At 39.8% G+C, this 19,420-nt stretch overlaps 1 protein-coding gene across 1 annotated transcript in view; it reads left to right on the top strand.

The window, feature by feature from the left end:
* The window catches only part of flrt1a (fibronectin leucine rich transmembrane protein 1a), a 64,530-nt gene extending 55,937 nt beyond the window's left edge, over nucleotides 1-8,593 (top strand). Inside the window, exon 3 of the mRNA XM_017412469.3 lies at nucleotides 4,343-8,593. Within this exon, the coding sequence (XP_017267958.1) occupies nucleotides 4,426-6,474 (2,049 nt within the window). The 5' untranslated portion in view covers nucleotides 4,343-4,425 and the 3' untranslated portion in view covers nucleotides 6,475-8,593. The remainder of the gene's footprint in view (nucleotides 1-4,342) is intronic.
* The last annotated feature ends 10,827 nt before the right edge of the window (nucleotides 8,594-19,420 follow it).

Genomic DNA, 19,420 nt, shown 5'->3' with positions numbered 1-19,420 from the left:
GGTTGTTGTTGTTGTTGTTGTTTGTACTGTACTCTGCCTGAGGCGACTGCATGTCTGGTTTACACATTACCCCACATCCCTACTTTACTCCCCACCAAAGACACACCGAAACATGGACTACAGCCATAGATTGCCCACATGTGGGTTAATGCTTCCAACTCAGTCGTGCATGAACAGACAAAGAAAGCGAGCGTCTTCAGGGTTCGCACACACACACACACAAAACTGTAAGGTTTCTTTAAGCGTTTGCATCACTCTCCGACAGAGAGAGGAGGGGGGGAAAAATGAGCAACTGCAAGACAAAAATAGCTATAATTTTTAAAAATGTGTGTGTGGTATTCCATGTAGCACCTGCTTAATCCAGAGAATCACAGCTCAATATGCTTTATTAATCCCTCTGGCTCTGTGCACCACTTCAATCTCACACCACATCTATCTTGTTTTTAAAGGGCTGACCCAAATCCTCCGGTGTTCAAGAGACTCACTGCCGAAGCTCTCGGGATTCAAAAGTCATCCATTCTTTAGCACCACTCGCACTCCGTCTCACACATAAACCCACAAAAAAAAAAAAACCATGTCAACATTTACAGCAAGGAACATTTATGCCTTTCTGGTTGTAAAACGAGTCAATATCAAACTGTGTAAAGTAAGAATCTCTTTTTAATTTTTTATTTTACCCTTCAGGTTCCACTTAAAGTGCACTGACTCCACTTTGCCGTGTCAAGGGGATTGGAGTGGAAATAAGCACGAAATGGGATTAGTGGGGAAGCAGGTGAACGGGAAAGCGAATTTGAATATTTTGTTTGAGACTCGGCCAAAGTTTCACGATCAGTATGCGCCGAATCGCATAAAAGAGAAGCGGGAACGAGAAGCCAAGACCATAACCTGCCAAAAAAAAACAAAACGGTCACAGCATAGATCGTAGCGTATATGTAGGTTCCTGCTGTCAGACTTGCATGTGAACAGAAACCACAAAGGATGGAGCATACAGCGTACTGCAAATGTGTCACTTTCTCACAGCGGAAACAAGGAATTATTATTATATTTTCTACCATCGCACTTTCACACTCTCGAAAATTCACGTCTTTCCTCATGTGGCACCATATTAGAATGGCTGTTTGGCTTAATATCTGTTCCTTTTTCTGGCAACACATTGTTTTTATTGGTCTCAAACTGTTCCAACCATCAAGGATGAACATGATCAGATGCAGTATGTCTGATGATTAAACCTATAAAGTTCAGTTTGGCTGCAACTAAAGTCCTAGTATTCCTTGAAGGAACTCTAGGCCTAAATCTGTCCAATGGTTCACGAGATGTTTTTTTTTTTAACAGACACTGTTGACTTAAATAATTAATGCCAAAGTTTTTAGCAAAGATGTCAATGTGTAGGGCTCTGAGTATGTGTTGGAGATGATGCTCACCTACTATCACACCAAATTTTAGCTCAATATCTGTAAAATCCATTGACTTATAACCATTTCTGTGTTTAATAAGTTTAGTTGACTGTAGCAGCCATCTTGAATTGAGTTAATTTTAACAGTTTATCAATTGTAGACGTGCATTCAATGATTATCTCATGAGAGTTTCAATAAAATATGTCCACTGGTTCATGACATATTTTGCTAACAGACACACAATGTTGACCTTAATAATTAATGTTTCAGGCAAAGATGTTACAAAATGTACAGTACTTGGAGTATGTGTTGGGGGCGATTCTCAGCTACTACCACACCAAATTTCACCTCAATATCTGTAAAAGTGGCTAAGTTTTAGCCAGTTTTGTATTTCCTAAGGTCAATTGGCTGTGGCAACCATCGTGAATTGGGTTGACTTCAAATGTTAACAAGTTGTAAATGTACGTCTAATGATTATTTTCTTTATGTTAGATTAAAAACTGTCCAGTGGTTCATGAGATATTTTGGTAACGCTACAGACACACAAACACTCACACATTATTCGTTGTTGCTTTGGGTGTTAGGCGATAATAAATCCCACAGACGTAAAAAGGAAAGGGCCCAAATGCAGGACATGGATGAAGGTAAATAAAGTTGAATTAAATAAAGAGACAAGCTGCAAAGGCAAGAAATCAATGAGCAAAATTCACCACAAACAATGCCAAAATTCAAACTGGGTAGGTGTGCTGATTAATAAACTAGGACCTGGTGTGTGAGACGACAGAGGGCAACAGGAACAGCAGAGGCCACGTCTACAAGAACATCTACATTAATGTCGTATCAAATTACAGAGAAAGAACATAAATAAAGATTATCTCCGAACTTCTTTTTTCTACACACCATTTACAGTTTTCTGCACACAATCAAAGTTGGATGGGGACAAGATCAGGACAAAGTGAGACAGACATCGAACCACCGGTTTAGATGAATGGCTTTTATTGTTGGTTTGGATTCTGGGGCACAGCGTGATCATGGGCATGAGTGAAACAGACAGCTACATTAATATTTCTGAGAAGCACCAGATCTGGAGTTTACACTGACATACTAAAATGGAAGTTTAAAAAAATCTCTACTTTTGAAAGCAATATTAAAAAATATCTGTTTTTCTAACCAATAACTCAGATCGAGAGGTATGGTACGTGGTGGTTGACTGCCACATAGAAACAAACAATCATGCGCACACACACACACAGTCACAACCAGGGCCAAGTTGGAATCACCCATTAACCTACATTACATGCTTTTTGTAAACCAATGTACTCAGAAAATGAAATCTATGTGCACAAGGAAAGATTGTTTTGAACCTCCACCTTTCTTGCTGCTTGGGCTCCACTCTGCAGCTCCGCAAAGCACACTCAACAAAAATCCTTATTTAAAACAACAGACCCGTACAATGCAAAAAGCCATGTAAAATATTAAACCACAAAACTCTCAGACTGTGACAATGAATCAATACCAAGCCCACATTTTAACAACCACCAACTCCGTGAAGAATAAATGCAATCCTTCACTTGGCAGAATAATTTACCAAACATTTGGACTGACTAATGACGCACATTACTTACTTTTCCATTAAAGGATGCGTGACCTGCCACGACTCCACAGCTGCCGGAGTGTTTGATGGTGTTTATTTGTCAAATCAGACATTCATTACACTTAAAAAAATTAGCTAACTGCCAGTCAGTTTTTTAAATCAACACATTCATATAATGTTTGCAAATGCTCACATAACAAATTCAGCTCCCAGCAGAGTTTGTCATTCATTTGGTTAATTATTATGCCGCTTGACTTAAACTCTCGGGAGTCTTGTAATCTCTACAAGAACCGATGTACTCTGGCAGATCACCTCGGATTTGTGAGGAAATCAATAATCCTGCCTGACTGTTTGCTTCTGTGTGGGCCTCAACACTTTGAATAAAGATGCAGGTTATTGAACACGGTGATGGGCTCAAGTCGTCACTGACAGTGTTGCAATTTGCCGACTCCCAAATCTTCGCAATCAATTCTGGTTAACCGTTATGGAACCCTCTACTTACTCAGCAGCTGCAGCAAATCGTGATGCCGACAAATGTCTCAGTACACTTTGTGTTGAATTTCTTGTCCAATTATGGTAACTACAAACTGTTAATTGGGTGCCAAGTGCTGTTTATTCAGCTGCTGATGAAATTTTTGCACAACTTTTATAACATCTTTGTGCCACCCAGTGCTTCATGACCATCACCTTGTGTTAACACGTTCTTCCTCCTCAATAATTAAAAGTTTCTTCATCTCTATCTGTCTTACACAACCAAACAGAGTAGTTACAGGCAGTCCTACTAGCTCCTAAAAATTTTAAAGTGGAGAGTATTTTCAAGACCTTCTATTCACTGTGAATATTTAATTCCACATCCGAGATTGGATTTGCCACTTCCACAACTGCTTTTCTTCAAAGTATTCACTCTGATGATAAGATTCAAAACACCACACGATATATATATATATATATATATATATTTTTACTCTTATAACTCTCTGTAAGCTTGGATTACTGTTGCTCATTCAACACAATGATTGTTGGCTGAGTCGTTGTCAATTTGGCTTTGAGTCAGTGGCAGAATGTCTGGAGACACTGTGTTAAGAATCCTTACAGATCCTTCCATGTGTGCACATCCCACTGATGAGATTATTAATTGTTAAAATGAAATAAACTCAATCTCGCCGCTAAGTGCAAAATGCCTCGATCGTGACATTGTATCTTGATAAGATGAAATGAAACTGCATCAATAAAATGTGTCAATAAATGTTTCTAAGTTCATTAAACTTAATTGAAATCATCTCAGGTTTGAACTGCAACCATTGTCTGATTCATTCTTGTTAACTGTTTTTTTCTTTCTTTCTTTCTTTCCCAGGATGGAGGTTGCAGGATTCCAGCTCTGCGCAGCAATTTAAGGATAAAAACCATACTTGGGGGGGCAAAACAGAAACAATTCTCATGTTCCTGACGATGGCACCTGCATGCATATCCAAATTATGGGCCTTTGCGGTGTTTCTGTGCCTAATAGGATATAATGGCATGCTTCAGTTTGCTGCAGCCACAATACAAGGATACATTGAAGACATTGACATGACATGCCCGTCAGTATGCAGGTGTGATGAGGACTTTATCTACTGCAATGATCGTGGGCTGAGCTCTATCCCATCACTTCCTCCTTCTGCGTCCGTCCTCTATCTTCAGAACAACCACATAAACAACCCAGGCCTTCCCATCTCCTTGGAGCGCCATCTTTCAGTGCGTGTTGTCTACCTCTATGATAATGAACTGGATGAATTTCCCATGCATCTGCCACCGTCTGTGCGTGAGCTGCATTTGCAAGATAACAACATCCGCACTATTCCTCGTAGTACTCTGGCTCGGATGCCCTTGTTAGAAAAGCTCCACTTGGACGACAACTCTATTTCCACTGTTTCCATTGAGGATCAGGCCTTTGCTGACAACCCACGGCTGCGCCTGCTTTTTCTGTCGCGCAACCATCTGTCTAGTATTCCCTCAGGACTACCTGCCTCTCTGGAAGAACTTCGTCTAGATGATAACCGGATCTCTACTATCCCAACCCACGCCTTCCGAGGCCTCAGCTCACTTAGATGTCTTGTTTTAGATGGGAACCTTTTGGCAAACCAGCGCATAGCAGATGACACATTCTCCCGCCTGTCTAACTTGACCGAGCTGTCCCTAGTGCGCAACTCCCTCCAAACCCCTCCTGTCAACTTGCCCAGTGCCCATTTACAGAGACTGTCTCTACAGGACAATGCCCTGACACATATGCCACGTGGATCTTTGGATGGGATGCACCATCTGCAGAGGTTGGATCTGTCAGGAAATAACCTGACTACACTACCAAGAGGACTTTTCAAAGACCTCGACAACCTTGGCCAGCTGCTGGTGCGTGGAAATCCTTGGCACTGTGGCTGCAACTTGCGATGGTTGTATGACTGGTTGCGTGTTCGTGGTAACTCCATCACTGTCAGAGGTCTAATTTGCCATGGGCCTGACCGGGTGCGAGATATGGCTTTGATTGACTTGACCAGTGAGATGGAAGAATGTGAGGTACTGAGGATAACAGGGACTAAAGACAAAGGGGCTGTAGGTGGAGTTGAGAGCTCTACCACTAACGCACCTCCACAGGGTTCTCTCTTCACCCTTCGCTCAAAGAGACCTGGTCTAGGGCTTCCCGACTCTGCCTTAGACTACACACTTAGCAACAGTGGTGTGGGAAAGAGCTTGGCTCTAAATGTAAAACCTCTGTCTCACAACAGTGTCCGTGTTACCTGGAGCGTGGCTCAGCCAAGCTCCTCCTTCAGGCTGAGCTGGCTCCGACTTGGTACTGGGAACGCCATGGGATCAATTACAGAGACCCTTGTTCGAGGTGATCGTCGAGAATATTTGCTTACTTCCCTTCAACCACGCTCGAGCTACATCATCTGCATGGTGCCACTGCCCGCCAGCTCAGAAAGCAAAGTCACAATTTCTGGGGATGCTGACGGAGATGAAGCTGTAGTCTGTGCAAAAGCTGAAACGTCAGACCTTAGTCCATTGGAAGAGGAGGATGAAGGCTCACAGCAGATTACAGCTCTACCCCTTGCAGGAATCATTGGCGGAGCTTCCGCAACTGTGTCTCTAGCTCTTATTTTTGGTGTCTTTTGTTGGTACGCACATAGAACTGGCCATTTATGCTCCCGTGACCACTATACTCGCAGTAATTCAAGAAAAAGTAAAACCTATGATGATTATATCGAGTCTGGCACTAAGAAAGATAATACCATTCTAGAGATTCGTGGCCCCGGCTTCCAGATGACGCCCATGCCAGCATGCCAACCGGTACAGCCAAAACCCTTACGAGAGGATTACATCATTCATACAATATTTCCCTCCAACGGTACTGGCCTATACAAAGGATCCAACCATGTTTCCAATGCCGGACATGTCACCAACCGGGGCTACAGAGAAGGAGGAATCCCAGATATAGACTATTGTTACACATGATGTATTGTACCAGATGCTGTTCGTAGTGTAATTGGTAAACTGTATAGATGCACAATTTCCCTTGGCATGGACACTTCTGAAGCACCCCTCTGTGCCTTCTTCTTCTGGTCTCCCATTCCAAATGACCTACTGCTCATTACACTGAAAGTACTGGATGTGAAACTGAAACTGTGTCGGAACAGTTCACTGCAGGAGGCATCAGCCAATGCCCCAGGTGTAAATGCACAGCTGAGTGTTTCTTCACCATCTTAGTAATGGCCTGTGTATGATTTCCTTTTTGCTCTTTCCCTGTGACATGTAAGAATGTATCCTTTGTGGAAAGGTCAAACCTAGCGTGGGCGCAGGTAGAGTTCCTCTTTCACACACAGGAGCCACAGCAGTCAGTTCAAAATGGATTCATTAATGATGAGAAACAGATGTTTTAGGTACAACTTTCCTGCTCACCGCTCACTCACAGTATGTCGTCTTATTGACTCATTGTTCCAAATGCCTCAACTATATTGATGTGCCCTACCAGCTATCCAAGGAAAGGGCTTTGTAAAGCTGTGAATTGTTCTATTTCAAATGATCCAGTAACCACTTGTCTTAAAGTAAGTTTGTTTTTCCTAATTCATCAGATGGCAGGATTGAGCTCTTCTGAGGGTTGGCAAGTAGCGGTGATACCTCTTCAGATTGTTCTCCTAGAACCAGTATCACATCAGTTGTTTTGCAGCACATGTGTGTTCATTTTTAACTTTGCTGCCAAACTGGGCTGTGTTTAAAATAAATGCTTCTTTTTTTCCCCCAGTGGTTTGTTAAATAACGAAATTCTGCACAGCTATCTTCATATAATTTGCCCATTATGAAATGAGTTTTATATCTGCTTAAACTGCTTTTAAAAAAATTTGGACCCTCATGATGTATTTGTTTTTTCCTTGATGAAACCCAGTGCTTGCTGGAAATAGTGGCATTGTTTTATCAAATAAGAATTGAAAAAAAAACAAAAAAAATTGATTGCTTCTCCAGATTTATGTTTTGTTACATGCATTGGAGTGAATTCTTAACTGAGACTATTTGTACTACTTTGTAATTTTCCAATTAGACACCACCCAAAGACTAGCATGTCACACCGATACATTAGAAGCCAACCTCATTCACTTTTTTTCCAGTGTTGTGACTGTGTGCTTCACCTGTGACTTCAGTTGCTGACTTTTTGTTGTAAAATGGCTCCCCGACCTTTTGATAGATTGGACCAACCACTAATGTGGTGCCTCCTACTGGAGGACAACTCTTGTGTGTGACCTAGAAGATGAGGCCAAGAACTGTGAGTGCATTTGAGGAGACTCAAACCGCAACACTGTTGACCTACACTGTGGGGCGGCAGCCAAGCTGAGTGGGTGGGTGGACAGGTGGAGGAGGAGAGCCGGGACGTGAGGTGACTCATCAGTGATCGGCGTTCATTGATGTTTGTTTTAGCAACAGAAAAGGCCTCTGCTCATTCCACCTCTTTTATTACTGAGCAGCACTAAAAATGTAAATGTATTAGCACTTAGCAGGGAAGAGGAATAAATGTAATGACAGGCACGGGGAATCAAGGGGTAAAGACACATCCCCCTGTACCGACAAAGACCCAGAATTGATGGCTGCTGTGTTTTTCGGCTCAACAATGCATAAATCTGTTTGTCATACCTGGATCCTACCGCTGGGTTTAATATTCTCCATCAGTTGTTTATCACTGTGTTGCTTCCAAAGGGGAAACCAATTGTGCTTCCTTGACTGTTCTGTCCGGCAGAGTTTTACACTGGTGTCAGACATTATGTCAGTGGAATGTATAATTTACCTTGCACCCATAATTATTGGCTTAAACAAATCCTACTGGCCTGGCTAATTCTGTTTTGGGGAATGTTGATATGGTGTAATTGTTATTTTATAGTGGAATTCCTAACGATGTGTACGTTCTCTTCATTTGTATAAATAAAACCATGGCCACAGCCACATGAACTTTTTTTTTTTTTCTGGTGAAATAATAGAAAATAACGGTGCCATACCATTGCGTTGAAAAAAAAAATGTAAACCTGAGCTATGTGTTCAATTTGCTTTATAAAGTCATCTTCAGAGGGGATCAATAAAAGTTTTATAATCTTGTTACTACTGAAACCTGTCATTTCACCTTGTGCTCAGGGGCATTATGTTTTAGCAGCTCCAGAAGCATCGGCGGAGTACAAATTTTTGTTGCAGTAAAATGGTTTTCATTCAAAATTAGACCCTCATACTGTGACAAAACCAACTCCAAATGAAGGTGTTTGAAACTAGGTGAGATTATGAACCTGAGCTCATAAGAGTCAACAAGCTGCTGCCTGCACTTAACCTTATGGCCTTGCTCAGACTGGGTGTTAACAGTTGTTTTAGGTGATCCAATCACCATTGGGCACTTAGCTGTGAAGACAAGTAAAATGAAACAAGAAAGCACTGAGATCTCATCATTTAGGTCACATTTAAAACTCAAAAGTTAAAACTTGAAGTTGATTCACTACTGTTACATCTCTGAGCTGACAAGTTATGTAGTCACAGAGTTGAGTTAGCTAGCAGGTGTGTGTGTGTGTGTGTAGGAGGGTGCTCATCGACAGCACTTTAAAAAAAAAAAGAAGAAGAGTTTAATGTAGGTGGTTAATTGCAAATAAAGCTGGGAGGTAAGATCCAGGTAACGGTTATTTAAAGTATACAGAGACACAGTTTGTGAAGTACCATAAATGGAGCTCGCTCACTCATTGTCTGTACATGCTTAATCCTGTTCAGGGTCACGTGTCTGTCTCCAGCAGTCTGCAGGCGAGAGGTGGGGTACGCAGTGGTCAAGTCACCAGTCCGTCGCAGTACCAACACAAACAAGACAGACAACAATACACACGCGTCTAAGGTCAACTCGGAATCTCCAATTCACTTAACATGCATGTTCTTGGACGGTGAGAGGAAACCACATGTGAATGAAGAGAACATTTGAGCTCCACCCAGCAGGGCCCCAGCTGGGGTTTGAAACTGTGAGACCTTCTTGCTGTGAGGAGACTTTGCCCAACCCTGTTCTTGAAACTATCCACTTATAATGCACGTGTATGCCAGGTTAAGAGCAGGACTTGTGTTTTCATACAGCCTGGAGCACAATGAGTCCTAATTAGCTCAGGATCTAATAGAAATTAGTTTCAACTGAACTCACATTTACGTTCAGTCTCAGGCCTTTGTGTGGATTCAGGCTTGTTAGTTTGATGAAAGACGTTTTTAAGCTCAAACAAGAACTTCTCTAACTGATGAATGGTGTCAACTTTAAAGGTTTAATTAGTGAATCAGGGCTAAAAACCAATGCAGCTGTGACCACAGCAATAATGTCACAGTGTTCTGACACTTCAAATGGTATGCTCATGTTTCACTGCACAGTGATGGTTGTTTCAGCTGCCTAATTTAAACTTAAAGCAGGTCAATATCTCAACTTCACGTTGCAAATTAGGACAAAACCTAAAATCTACGATAAAAGCAGGTCCAAATCAGTTTATCCTCTGCTGTCATGGAGGACAACAAAACTGTTCCTTTTAGAATAGCAAGTTGTAGACAGACCAAATACAAAGATTCTACTTGTTTGTGAAAAACAGCAAACATCAGAAAGAAATGGTGACACTAGACAAAAGCATGTCTATCATGGGAAATGTATTTTGTACTATTTTTAAAAACTGAAGCCGTGACCTTGATTGGTCATGTTGAAACCTCAAAGGCCGACAGCATCCTTGATTGTCACTGATTTGTTTAAATTGCCTACCTTAATTCGTCGTTTGATATCCATAAAACTGCAATGTGATGCATTGTCTGTTGTTTATAACCACTGTAATGTAGTCTGCTGTTGAACTATTGAACAGCGGCTCAAGGCCTGGTGCAGGGCAGCCGTTTCTCAACATGTAGGTGCTGTGAGTCAGTCCAACGCAAAACGATTATTTCAGGTAAAGAAAAAATAACATTAGTTGGACAAGAAGGGAGCTATGTTATGAAACATGTTTGTGGTGTTGAATAAGAGTCTTTGGTAACAGAAGTAGCTAGAAACCATCCCCTAGTGGTGGTCAATGGTATTACACCTTCAGGTCTTAAATGGCTTCTTATTTCATACAAGCTGTCAATGTGTCCATCTTTTAAATGTTGGTTAAAAAATAGCAATAATAAGAAAAAAAAAGATAGCCGATCCCAGCAACTGTGCATCCAAACAGCCAGTCCTGAGGTCAATTTAGCTCCACTAATTAGCGAAACATACCCATTGTTTGGAGAGTGAAATGAAACCAGAAGCTGACAGAAGCGACACAAGAATAAAGATATAAACACATTCTGCCTGGTTGTCCTGTATGAAATGTTTGTAGAGTTCAACACTTCAAAAAGGAAATCTTGCTGAAAATTATTCTTAAAGAACAAAAATATGAAAAAAGGCGGAGAAAAATGAAAATGATTTTTTTATAAACTTACGTTACCTTGGAGGAAATAAATAAATAAAACTGCTCAAAAATCATTGTAGGATGTTCAGCTTAAGATTCCAATGAGACAGATAGGTGAAAAAAATAATTTTTTTTAAATTGATTTTTTTGTTTGTTGCACCCTTTGTCCTTCTGAGCTTCATGGTCCTCCAGAAAGTGTTTCATAGCACAAAACGTATAAACAATATAAATGTGTCTCTGCTGCAGAACTAGGGAACAGCACTCCCCATCTCCCTCTCAAACACATTTTGTGCAAAAAGAGATGAGAAACGTGCTCGGAAATGAGAGAAATTAGAAGTGAGGCGCTCATTTAAGACCATCCCCTGTGAATCTCACAGTGCGGCCAGAACAGAAGCTGAAGCGTTGAAATGTCAGGGATGTAAACGTAGAACTGAGACCAAATGAGAGCCACCTCAAAGAGAAACTACATGGAGATGCTGACTTGATGAAGTGCCTAACAGCAGATGGGCTCACTTAGTTTTTAATGTGTGTGGGGGGGTTTAATGGTCTTGGTTTCCCAAGGTTTGAACAGTTGATAATCTGGCACTCTGATCATCGTGGCTATAATCCTGCATGGATTTTCTTTTCAAGGAACAATTTGTCTGAGCCCTAGAGAGCTAAAGAAATAAATGCACTGGCGACAAACTCTATCAGTGGCTCTGTGAAAAGTGAGCAAGGCTCCAATTCCATTGGTGAGGGTTTCTGTTAAAGGGACAGCTCAAGGTTTGGATCTGCGTGATCTGTGTGTGACTCAACAGACAGAAAAGCTCTGCATGGAGGCTTTTGGTGGCTTTACTGCAGTGTATAGATTGATGAGCTCTGATCTCAAAAGTATGATACTAGTTCACGATAATGCTGTTTTGAAAACTTTGACACTGGCATCAGCTTTGCATTACATGGTTATTCCTGCTGGAAGTGACCAAGTGTAGAGATTTTGGTTTTCTTTGTTTTGGTTTTGTTTTGTTTTGTTTTTATTCTGTTTTTTGTTTTGTCCCATGTTCATGTTTCATTTACTCCTCCTCAGTCTCCCTCTCGGTTTCCCTGCCACGCCCATCTACACCTCTCCCTACTTTGTAACCACGTCACCTGTTTCCACTTACCTCGTCATCTTCAGTGTTCAAAACCCGGTCATTTCCTTCCATACCCCGCTGGTGCGTTGTCGTTTGTAGTGAGTGTTCCCGTGTCTAATCCTGTTCCTGCTCACTGCTTCAGTTTGTATTTCTGTTCCCGTCTTAGTTTTTTTGATTTAGTTTGTGTGTCTATTTGTTTGCTGCCACGTCAGCTTTTTGTTTTGTTGATTCTTTAGTTTATTAAATTAGTTTCTTTTTAATATGAGTCTGCGCTCTGGGTTTGTCTCCGTCATCCCACCTCCTGACACCAAGGCTGCAAAAGGAATTGATACTTCTAGCTGCTGCTGCTTTTTGCACTTGCAAGAAACTATTGACTTTTTTTTGTAAATCACTGCAATGAAAACTGATGGCATGTTAAATAATTTTAAAATAGCATCCACATGAAACTTAATGAAATTTTGGAGACTAAAGTTGTTTTAAAATGGCAGTAATTCACTTTAGTCCAGCCGTTAGCTCATCAATCCAGTCAGAATTAAACTCAGTTACTCTAAACTGAGGTTGTTGAAATAGCTACTGTATCTACAGCTGTTGAGATATGAAATATTCACAAGTGTTTCATTGAACTTCACTCCAAAGTAGTGGGATCTTTTCTGGAAGTAGCTCAGTACTGATTGAGCATCCTGTGTTTGTCTTCTTGACCTGTAATCACAAAAAGTCATCTGAAGTATAAACAGAAAAAAAAAAACCAAACCAAAAATCTCAGAAATGCCCCTTTTTGTTACAGTGGTGTGATAATTAAAGTGCAAACGAAACTGAAAAAAAAAAAAACGATGGCTGTTAATTAATAGGACACTAGTCAATCCACGAGACCTAAGTGCATCATGGGAAAGCCTGACTTGTTTTCTGCCATTTGAATCTGGATTGTGACCGAGCAACAGCAGCCCTGGAGGCGACGGACAACTGCAGACTGGGAGTCAGGCGTAATTCAAGTCCCCGAGGGATGAAGCTGAGCTTGTTAGAGCTCACTGGTGTGACGGAAATGCAGCAAACCTCAGTGCTGCACGTTCAAATCGCCGCATTGAATCGGTCGTGGCTTCAGAACTGATGAATGCGTTTCAGGTCCTGGTGGTATCGCTGATGTTCCAGCTGAGTTTGACATGAAATATTTATTTAACACTTTATTTTTATCATGCGACTTGACCGTTGGTAAGTGATACCCCAAGACTCGTGAGCCAGGATGTCTTGCCTTTTGACATTTTGGTTTCTCTGCAGCAATCCTTTACAGTAACCGTATACCAGCCAAATCCCGTCATTCTCATCTGTTCTCCGGTCTCAGAGGCGATCAGTGGCGAGGATTCTCAGAAATGCACTCAGCAAGAACCAGCAGGTGTACTTTATTGTTTTCCTGATTTGCTACAAAGCTCACATTTTTTTTTCACCCCCTCTCTAATTAGTTTATGTAGGAGCTAAATGAAGACAGCGTTGGCGCGCAGGGGTGAGAGATTACGGCCGAGCCGGGATTTACTGGGAGTATTATCAAAAGCAAATTTACTGCTGAACAGATTTATCGTAGGTGGCCAAACATCTGTTTTGAGGAGTGCTATTTATTCTGAAGTGGTAGTAATCATTGTAATGTGGCTCGCATTACCGAGGTGCCGCTCCAGACTGGAAAATAAAAGTACATTTTGTAAATCAATTTAGCCTTGTGTTTTTTAACAATTAAATCACTGATGCACTTTGTGTGAAACGGTCTGAGAGAATAGATACATTCTATAGGAGACATTTAATAAACTTAATACCATTAAAAAAAAAAAGCATGCTAGTGGGATTTGTGTAGCTTAGGCACTTTGGATTCTCTGATTTAAAAAACAAAAAAGAGCCTTGCTGGTACAATTATTTTACAATACTACGTGAAAGGGTGCCAATGTGGCTGCGATCCAAAGTACCAACGTCAGCTTTGTGCATAATAAAAAAATATCCGCATTTTGATGTCTGAAATGTATAAGGCGTTTAGGGAGAAGTAAGATACATTAAAGCTGCTGCCAGTGGCTCATCGGGGTCATCATGGTAACCACACTCCAGCGTCTGTCACTCTTAAAAGAGACAAGCAGAAGCAGACTGAAAAGTAAGCCTCAAACAAAGAGTCGCTGTGCAAAAACCATAAGCTGTATCTTAAAAATTCTTGAACCCCAGAGCAGCAGAAGACTCTGACGGCCATGCGTATAAATGTTTGTCTGTGTAGGGGATATGACACATTAAATAAACCCTTCAGTTCCACTTTGAAAGAGAAATTTTTGAGCTAAAATACAGTTTTATGGAAGATTGTGTGTGCTTTCTGCAGTCTGGGATGGTTTGAAAGAAAATTAAGTTCTATAGCAGTGAAAGAGAAACTGGGTGAAAGAAACTGTGTTTCCATGTATATTTTATATGTACTAAAGAAGTTGTTAGAGTAAAACAAGTTTAATTTTAAATCTTTGGACAGCTTAAACAGCCCAAAACATGAGTTTGATGACATCATCACACTCAAAGTTAAACATTTTGTTCATAAAAGTTAAACTCTAAAAGCAAACATCCTGTTAATGATATTAAACTGCCAGTTCAATCAGGTAAAGTCTAACTTTCTGTGATTCTTTTAAACCATGAATGATGTTTCTCCTGTGAAGGACGCCAGAGCTGTAGATCTCTAAAGATGCCTGAGTTTTCCCTCTCATTACGTCATAATCCCACTGTTGTGTAAAGGGAAATTTCTTGCAATTTTTTGCAAATTTTGCCCATGCTATTAAGTCAGAGCACAGAATTTCCAATAAATCTACACATTTTGATGTATAATTTGCAGGTTTATTTAAAAGCAGTGGGGTAGTAAAATGGATAGATGTCAACAAAATAGTAGTAAAGCAGATTAAACACTTATGCATTGGCAAAGGTACCAGATAAATTGGCAAGGGTATACAGGTGCAATTTATCTGATCAAATCTGACTAAATTTCTCAAACAGCAAGCAGTACACAGCTTCTTGAAACTAATCTTCACCATTCCTTCAAATAAAGTGTTTATTAGCATCATAAGAGTTTCAGTTTCAAAGTGATTATGATTAAATTTTAAACAGGATTTTGTGTGTTTTGCTTAACTTGTGAAACTAGATTTTTTTTTTAATATAAATGACTGCCTCAAGTCAAGCTCGTCCTTTGTGCCTCACAAATAAAATAATAAATATTTTACCTCAAGGATGCTTTGCTGCTGCTGCGTGTGACTAATGTGAGCGGTGGGATGGAAACGTTAATATTACCGGTTCATTAAAAAAGTGGGGTTCGCTCCAAATCTCTATATTCATTTTTTTTTCTTTAAATTACATACAGTCTGCACTCAGACTTGGGCTTTGGTGAAATTCGGCATGCCACTTGTTTTGGTTCGTGTCAGCTTTTTGTTTTCTGCCATTAATTCCTTCCTAATGTCAAATTTAAACTCTGGCAGCAGGATGAGCTCAAGGATTACAGAGTTTGATGATACTCCACCTACAGATATCTAAGTCCAAATATCATTTAGGGAAACTATCACATCAGAATTTTACAATTCCAGATCATTTACAACAAAACATTTACGTGTGTTGGTGAGTGAACCTTTAAAAGAGTGATGTAAAACCGTAGCATGTAAAAGATACACAACACCACCGTTAGTGAAAACATGCTTGTATGGACTTTACTTAGAAGATGTACAGCTGTGATTAAAGTTAGTTGGAAGCAGGTTTCTGTGGAAAGGTTATAAACTCTTAGAATAATCCCAATTTCCTTCTGGTGCACTTCAGACAGAAATATCATCAGATTTCTGCTGAAATAACTGTGTGATGAGAAAGTAACAGTATAAAGGTTTACAGTTAACTGTGATCAAATATTTGAGATGCGAGTTGCTTCAAGACAGCAACAACCCACTTTGGTCTCAGCCCCACTCAGGCTAGCCATCACCTCATCAATCCAGGGCGAATTAAACTCTGTTTCTCCAAATCATCGTTCCAAGAGTAACAGGTACGAAATTAGTTGTTATGAAGCTTTTCACAGAATTTCCCTTTAAGACTAAAATATTCCTTTAAACTGTGTTGCCCAGTTTCCCACTTTAAACAGGTTTAAAATTACGGACAGTTCCTAATTATAACTGAGAAAAAAATGTTTTCTTTTTGTTTTAAAGAAAATTCTATTTACATTTAAGCAAAATACAGAAACTAACAAATCATCTTGCATAGACTTGTTGTTAAAGGTAATTCACGAACTTATAGATAAAATATGAACAGGTTGTCTATAATGCACACACAGCGTTTACATCCTTAAAAACCCTCCTTATTGGAAGTTGTTCAGACGGCAGACCTTGGTCAATGGGGGATGAACAGTCTGCCTACGAGAACTCAATTCAGTTTATTTATGTAGAGTCAAATCATTACAGAAGTCATCTCAAGGCACTGCACAAACACATTCACAAACAGTACAACTAGTACAAGTTATCTATCTAAAGAAGCCAGCAGATTGTATCAGAGCTTCGCTTTGTTGTGATCCCCCATCCTGAGCGGCACGTTGGCAACAGTGCAAAGGAATGACTCTCTCTTAACAGGAAGAAACCTCCTGCAGAACCAGGCTCAGGATGAGCGACCATCTGCTTCGACCGGCTGGGGTTTAAGAAGACAGACAAACAGGAAGTGGTCCAGGTTCAGTTTCTATGGGAAGAAATGAAGAAAGACACAGGTTAATCGTAGCAATAATTACAAATACAAAGTAGGGAGTAGAGAGAGTACAGACAGCAGAGTGATGAAATGTGCTCAGTTTGTCCTCCAGGAGTCTAAGCCTATAGCAGCAGAACTAAGGGATAGCTCAGGAAACCCATTTATCAAGAAGGAAAGTCTTTAGCCAAGTCTTAAAAGTAGACAGGGTGTCTGCTTCATGGACACAAACTGGAAGTTGGTTCATAAAAAGAGAAGCCTGAGAACTGAAAGCTCTGCCTCCTGTTCTGCTTTTAGAAACTCTAGGAACCACAAGTAAACCTGCAGTCTGAGAGAAGTGCTCTGTTAGGAAAATATGGAACAATAAGATCTTTAATATAAGATGGAGCTTGGTTGTTGAGAGCTTTGGATGGTAGAAGTAAGATTTTAAATTATATTCTGAATTTGACAGGAAGCCAATGGAGAGAAGCTAAAACTGGAGAAATCTGATCTCTTCTCCTAACTCTCATCAGAACTCTGGCTGCAGCATTTTTGGATCAACCGAAGACTTTAAAGAGTTTTTTTGGACACCCAGATAATAAAGAATTACAATAGTCCAGCCTAGATGGGATAAATGCATGAGCTAGTTTTTGTGCATCATTTAGGACAGGATGTTTCTTTAATAATAATAATCCACAGGTGGAGGAAAGTGGTCCTGGTAACATTTTTAATGTGGGGGTTAAAAGACATACCCTGATCAAAAAAGGACACCAAAGTTCTTTACATTAGAACTGGGGGCCAAATTAATGCCGCTCAGAGGAAGTGAAAGATGCTGAGGTCCAAAGACAACAACCTCTGTCTTGTCTGAGTTGAAAAGCAGAAAATTAAGAGTCATCCATTTTTTTTTTACGTCTTTAAGACAACTAAGTAACTAGTTTGAATTGTCAAGTTTCATGGATAAATATAACTATCATCAGCATAACAATGAAAATCTATCAATGGAAATTGATTGATAAGCTGATAAACTGATGATGGAGAAGAATTTATGGTGTAATCTAGTTCATGTACAGCAGAAATCTCTTCAGTGAAGACTGACAACTTCCACATTAAGTGACAGCTGACGTTAGCACCCACACACTTTGTTCTGAGTTTTCACATCACTTTTGTTCCTCTGACATAAAACAAATGTCTTTTCTCTTGGTTATTATCAGATATTATTATACAACAAAATTTGCTGAATAACTCCTAAAACAAAAAGGCTTGCTACAGTGACTTGCATTGACTATAACTTGCAATCAGAACATTAATAGTAAATGTTAATACCTTAATGACATTGTTTACATCTTATTCAGGGTGATCTCTTTTGACAAGCATGGCTGAAAAAAACATTTTGAGTATTAAAAGAATCAATACTTTACTGTCTTAATATGAAACAGGCGAGATGGTGTGTTTGCAAACTGCCACTTTAACAACCTTACTGTCATCTCTAAATGTTTAAATCAACTTACTGAAAAAAAAAACACTGGCCTGTTCTCTACAACCATACCACCAACTCATTTAACACTCAAACTGGGCAAACACAAGTGTAACACTGAGAGTGCTAAAACAGCTTGGCAGGAGGGTTTTGTCACCTAAAAATAAAAAAAAATAAAAATTACTGCTTTAAGGTTTTAATAATTTGTTTTTTTTGGAAGTAACTCTCAGCCTGAGCGACACAAACCCAGTTGTTTCAGGTAACTGTCAGTCAACAGCTTTATCTTTTAAAAAGAATCTCACTCTAGATTTTGGGTACTTTGCTATAAATAAAATCATTTATTTATTTTTTTTTATCAAATTCACAGGGAGTACTCATATTCACACCATGAGTTATTTTCACTATTTGAAGGATTTACTGAACCGCTCAATTTTAATCATTTGAGACTTGAGAGTAACACTCATTTCTCACAGAACCCTCCTGAACAAACACCTCAAAGGTGCTGAGACTTAGCTGTCATCCTGTTTTCCTCAAACTGTGCGTATTACTCACACATTCATCAGTTCAAAAGTATAAGATAAAAACTGTCTCAACAGTAGCTGTGAAAGAATCTTTAGGGCTTTGTTCAATTGAGCTTAAGGAATTATTCTGTGCATTTTGAAGTGCGGTTCTGTGGAAAAGTTACTAAGAATTAACATCTTACCTGCTGTAGATCACTTTTTAATGACCTTGGTTTGGAGAAATAAAGCTTTGATCCAACAGGACTGAAAAGCCAATAACAAGCTGCTGTCTCAATACAACTCCAATCTCCACATTTTCATAGTGGTTCGTGCAAACAGTACTTCAAAGATCTTTACACCAAGTCAGTGTCACAATACACAGTTATTTACATAAAATCCAGTGGTTATTTGTAATTAAAAACAGCATCAGCAGTGAGTTGTAGTACTTCCGGTGCAGTATGTGGTCAATTCTGTCGGGAATTATATAATATTTCTGGCAAAATAACCTGGTAAAGCAAAATTGGCAGAGGTATAAACATTTAACAGATAGTGTTGGCATAAAATGGTTTGAAATCTTGATGAATGGACTTGTTGAACGATGGCAGTTAGCTTGTTAATGTGGTCTTTGCCGCTGCTGGTGTGCGCTTGCAAACAACCACAGAATTCTCAGTTAACAACCATGTGTTGTGAAATTGATGATGTTGTAAAAGTCTATGAAATTACATTTGCATGAACTGCTATAAA

The sequence above is a fragment of the Kryptolebias marmoratus genome, linkage group LG13 (genome assembly GCF_001649575.2).
Source record: "Kryptolebias marmoratus isolate JLee-2015 linkage group LG13, ASM164957v2, whole genome shotgun sequence".
Classification (NCBI taxonomy): Eukaryota; Metazoa; Chordata; class Actinopteri; order Cyprinodontiformes; family Rivulidae; genus Kryptolebias; species Kryptolebias marmoratus.
This window is presented reverse-complemented; position numbering and strand designations above follow the sequence as displayed.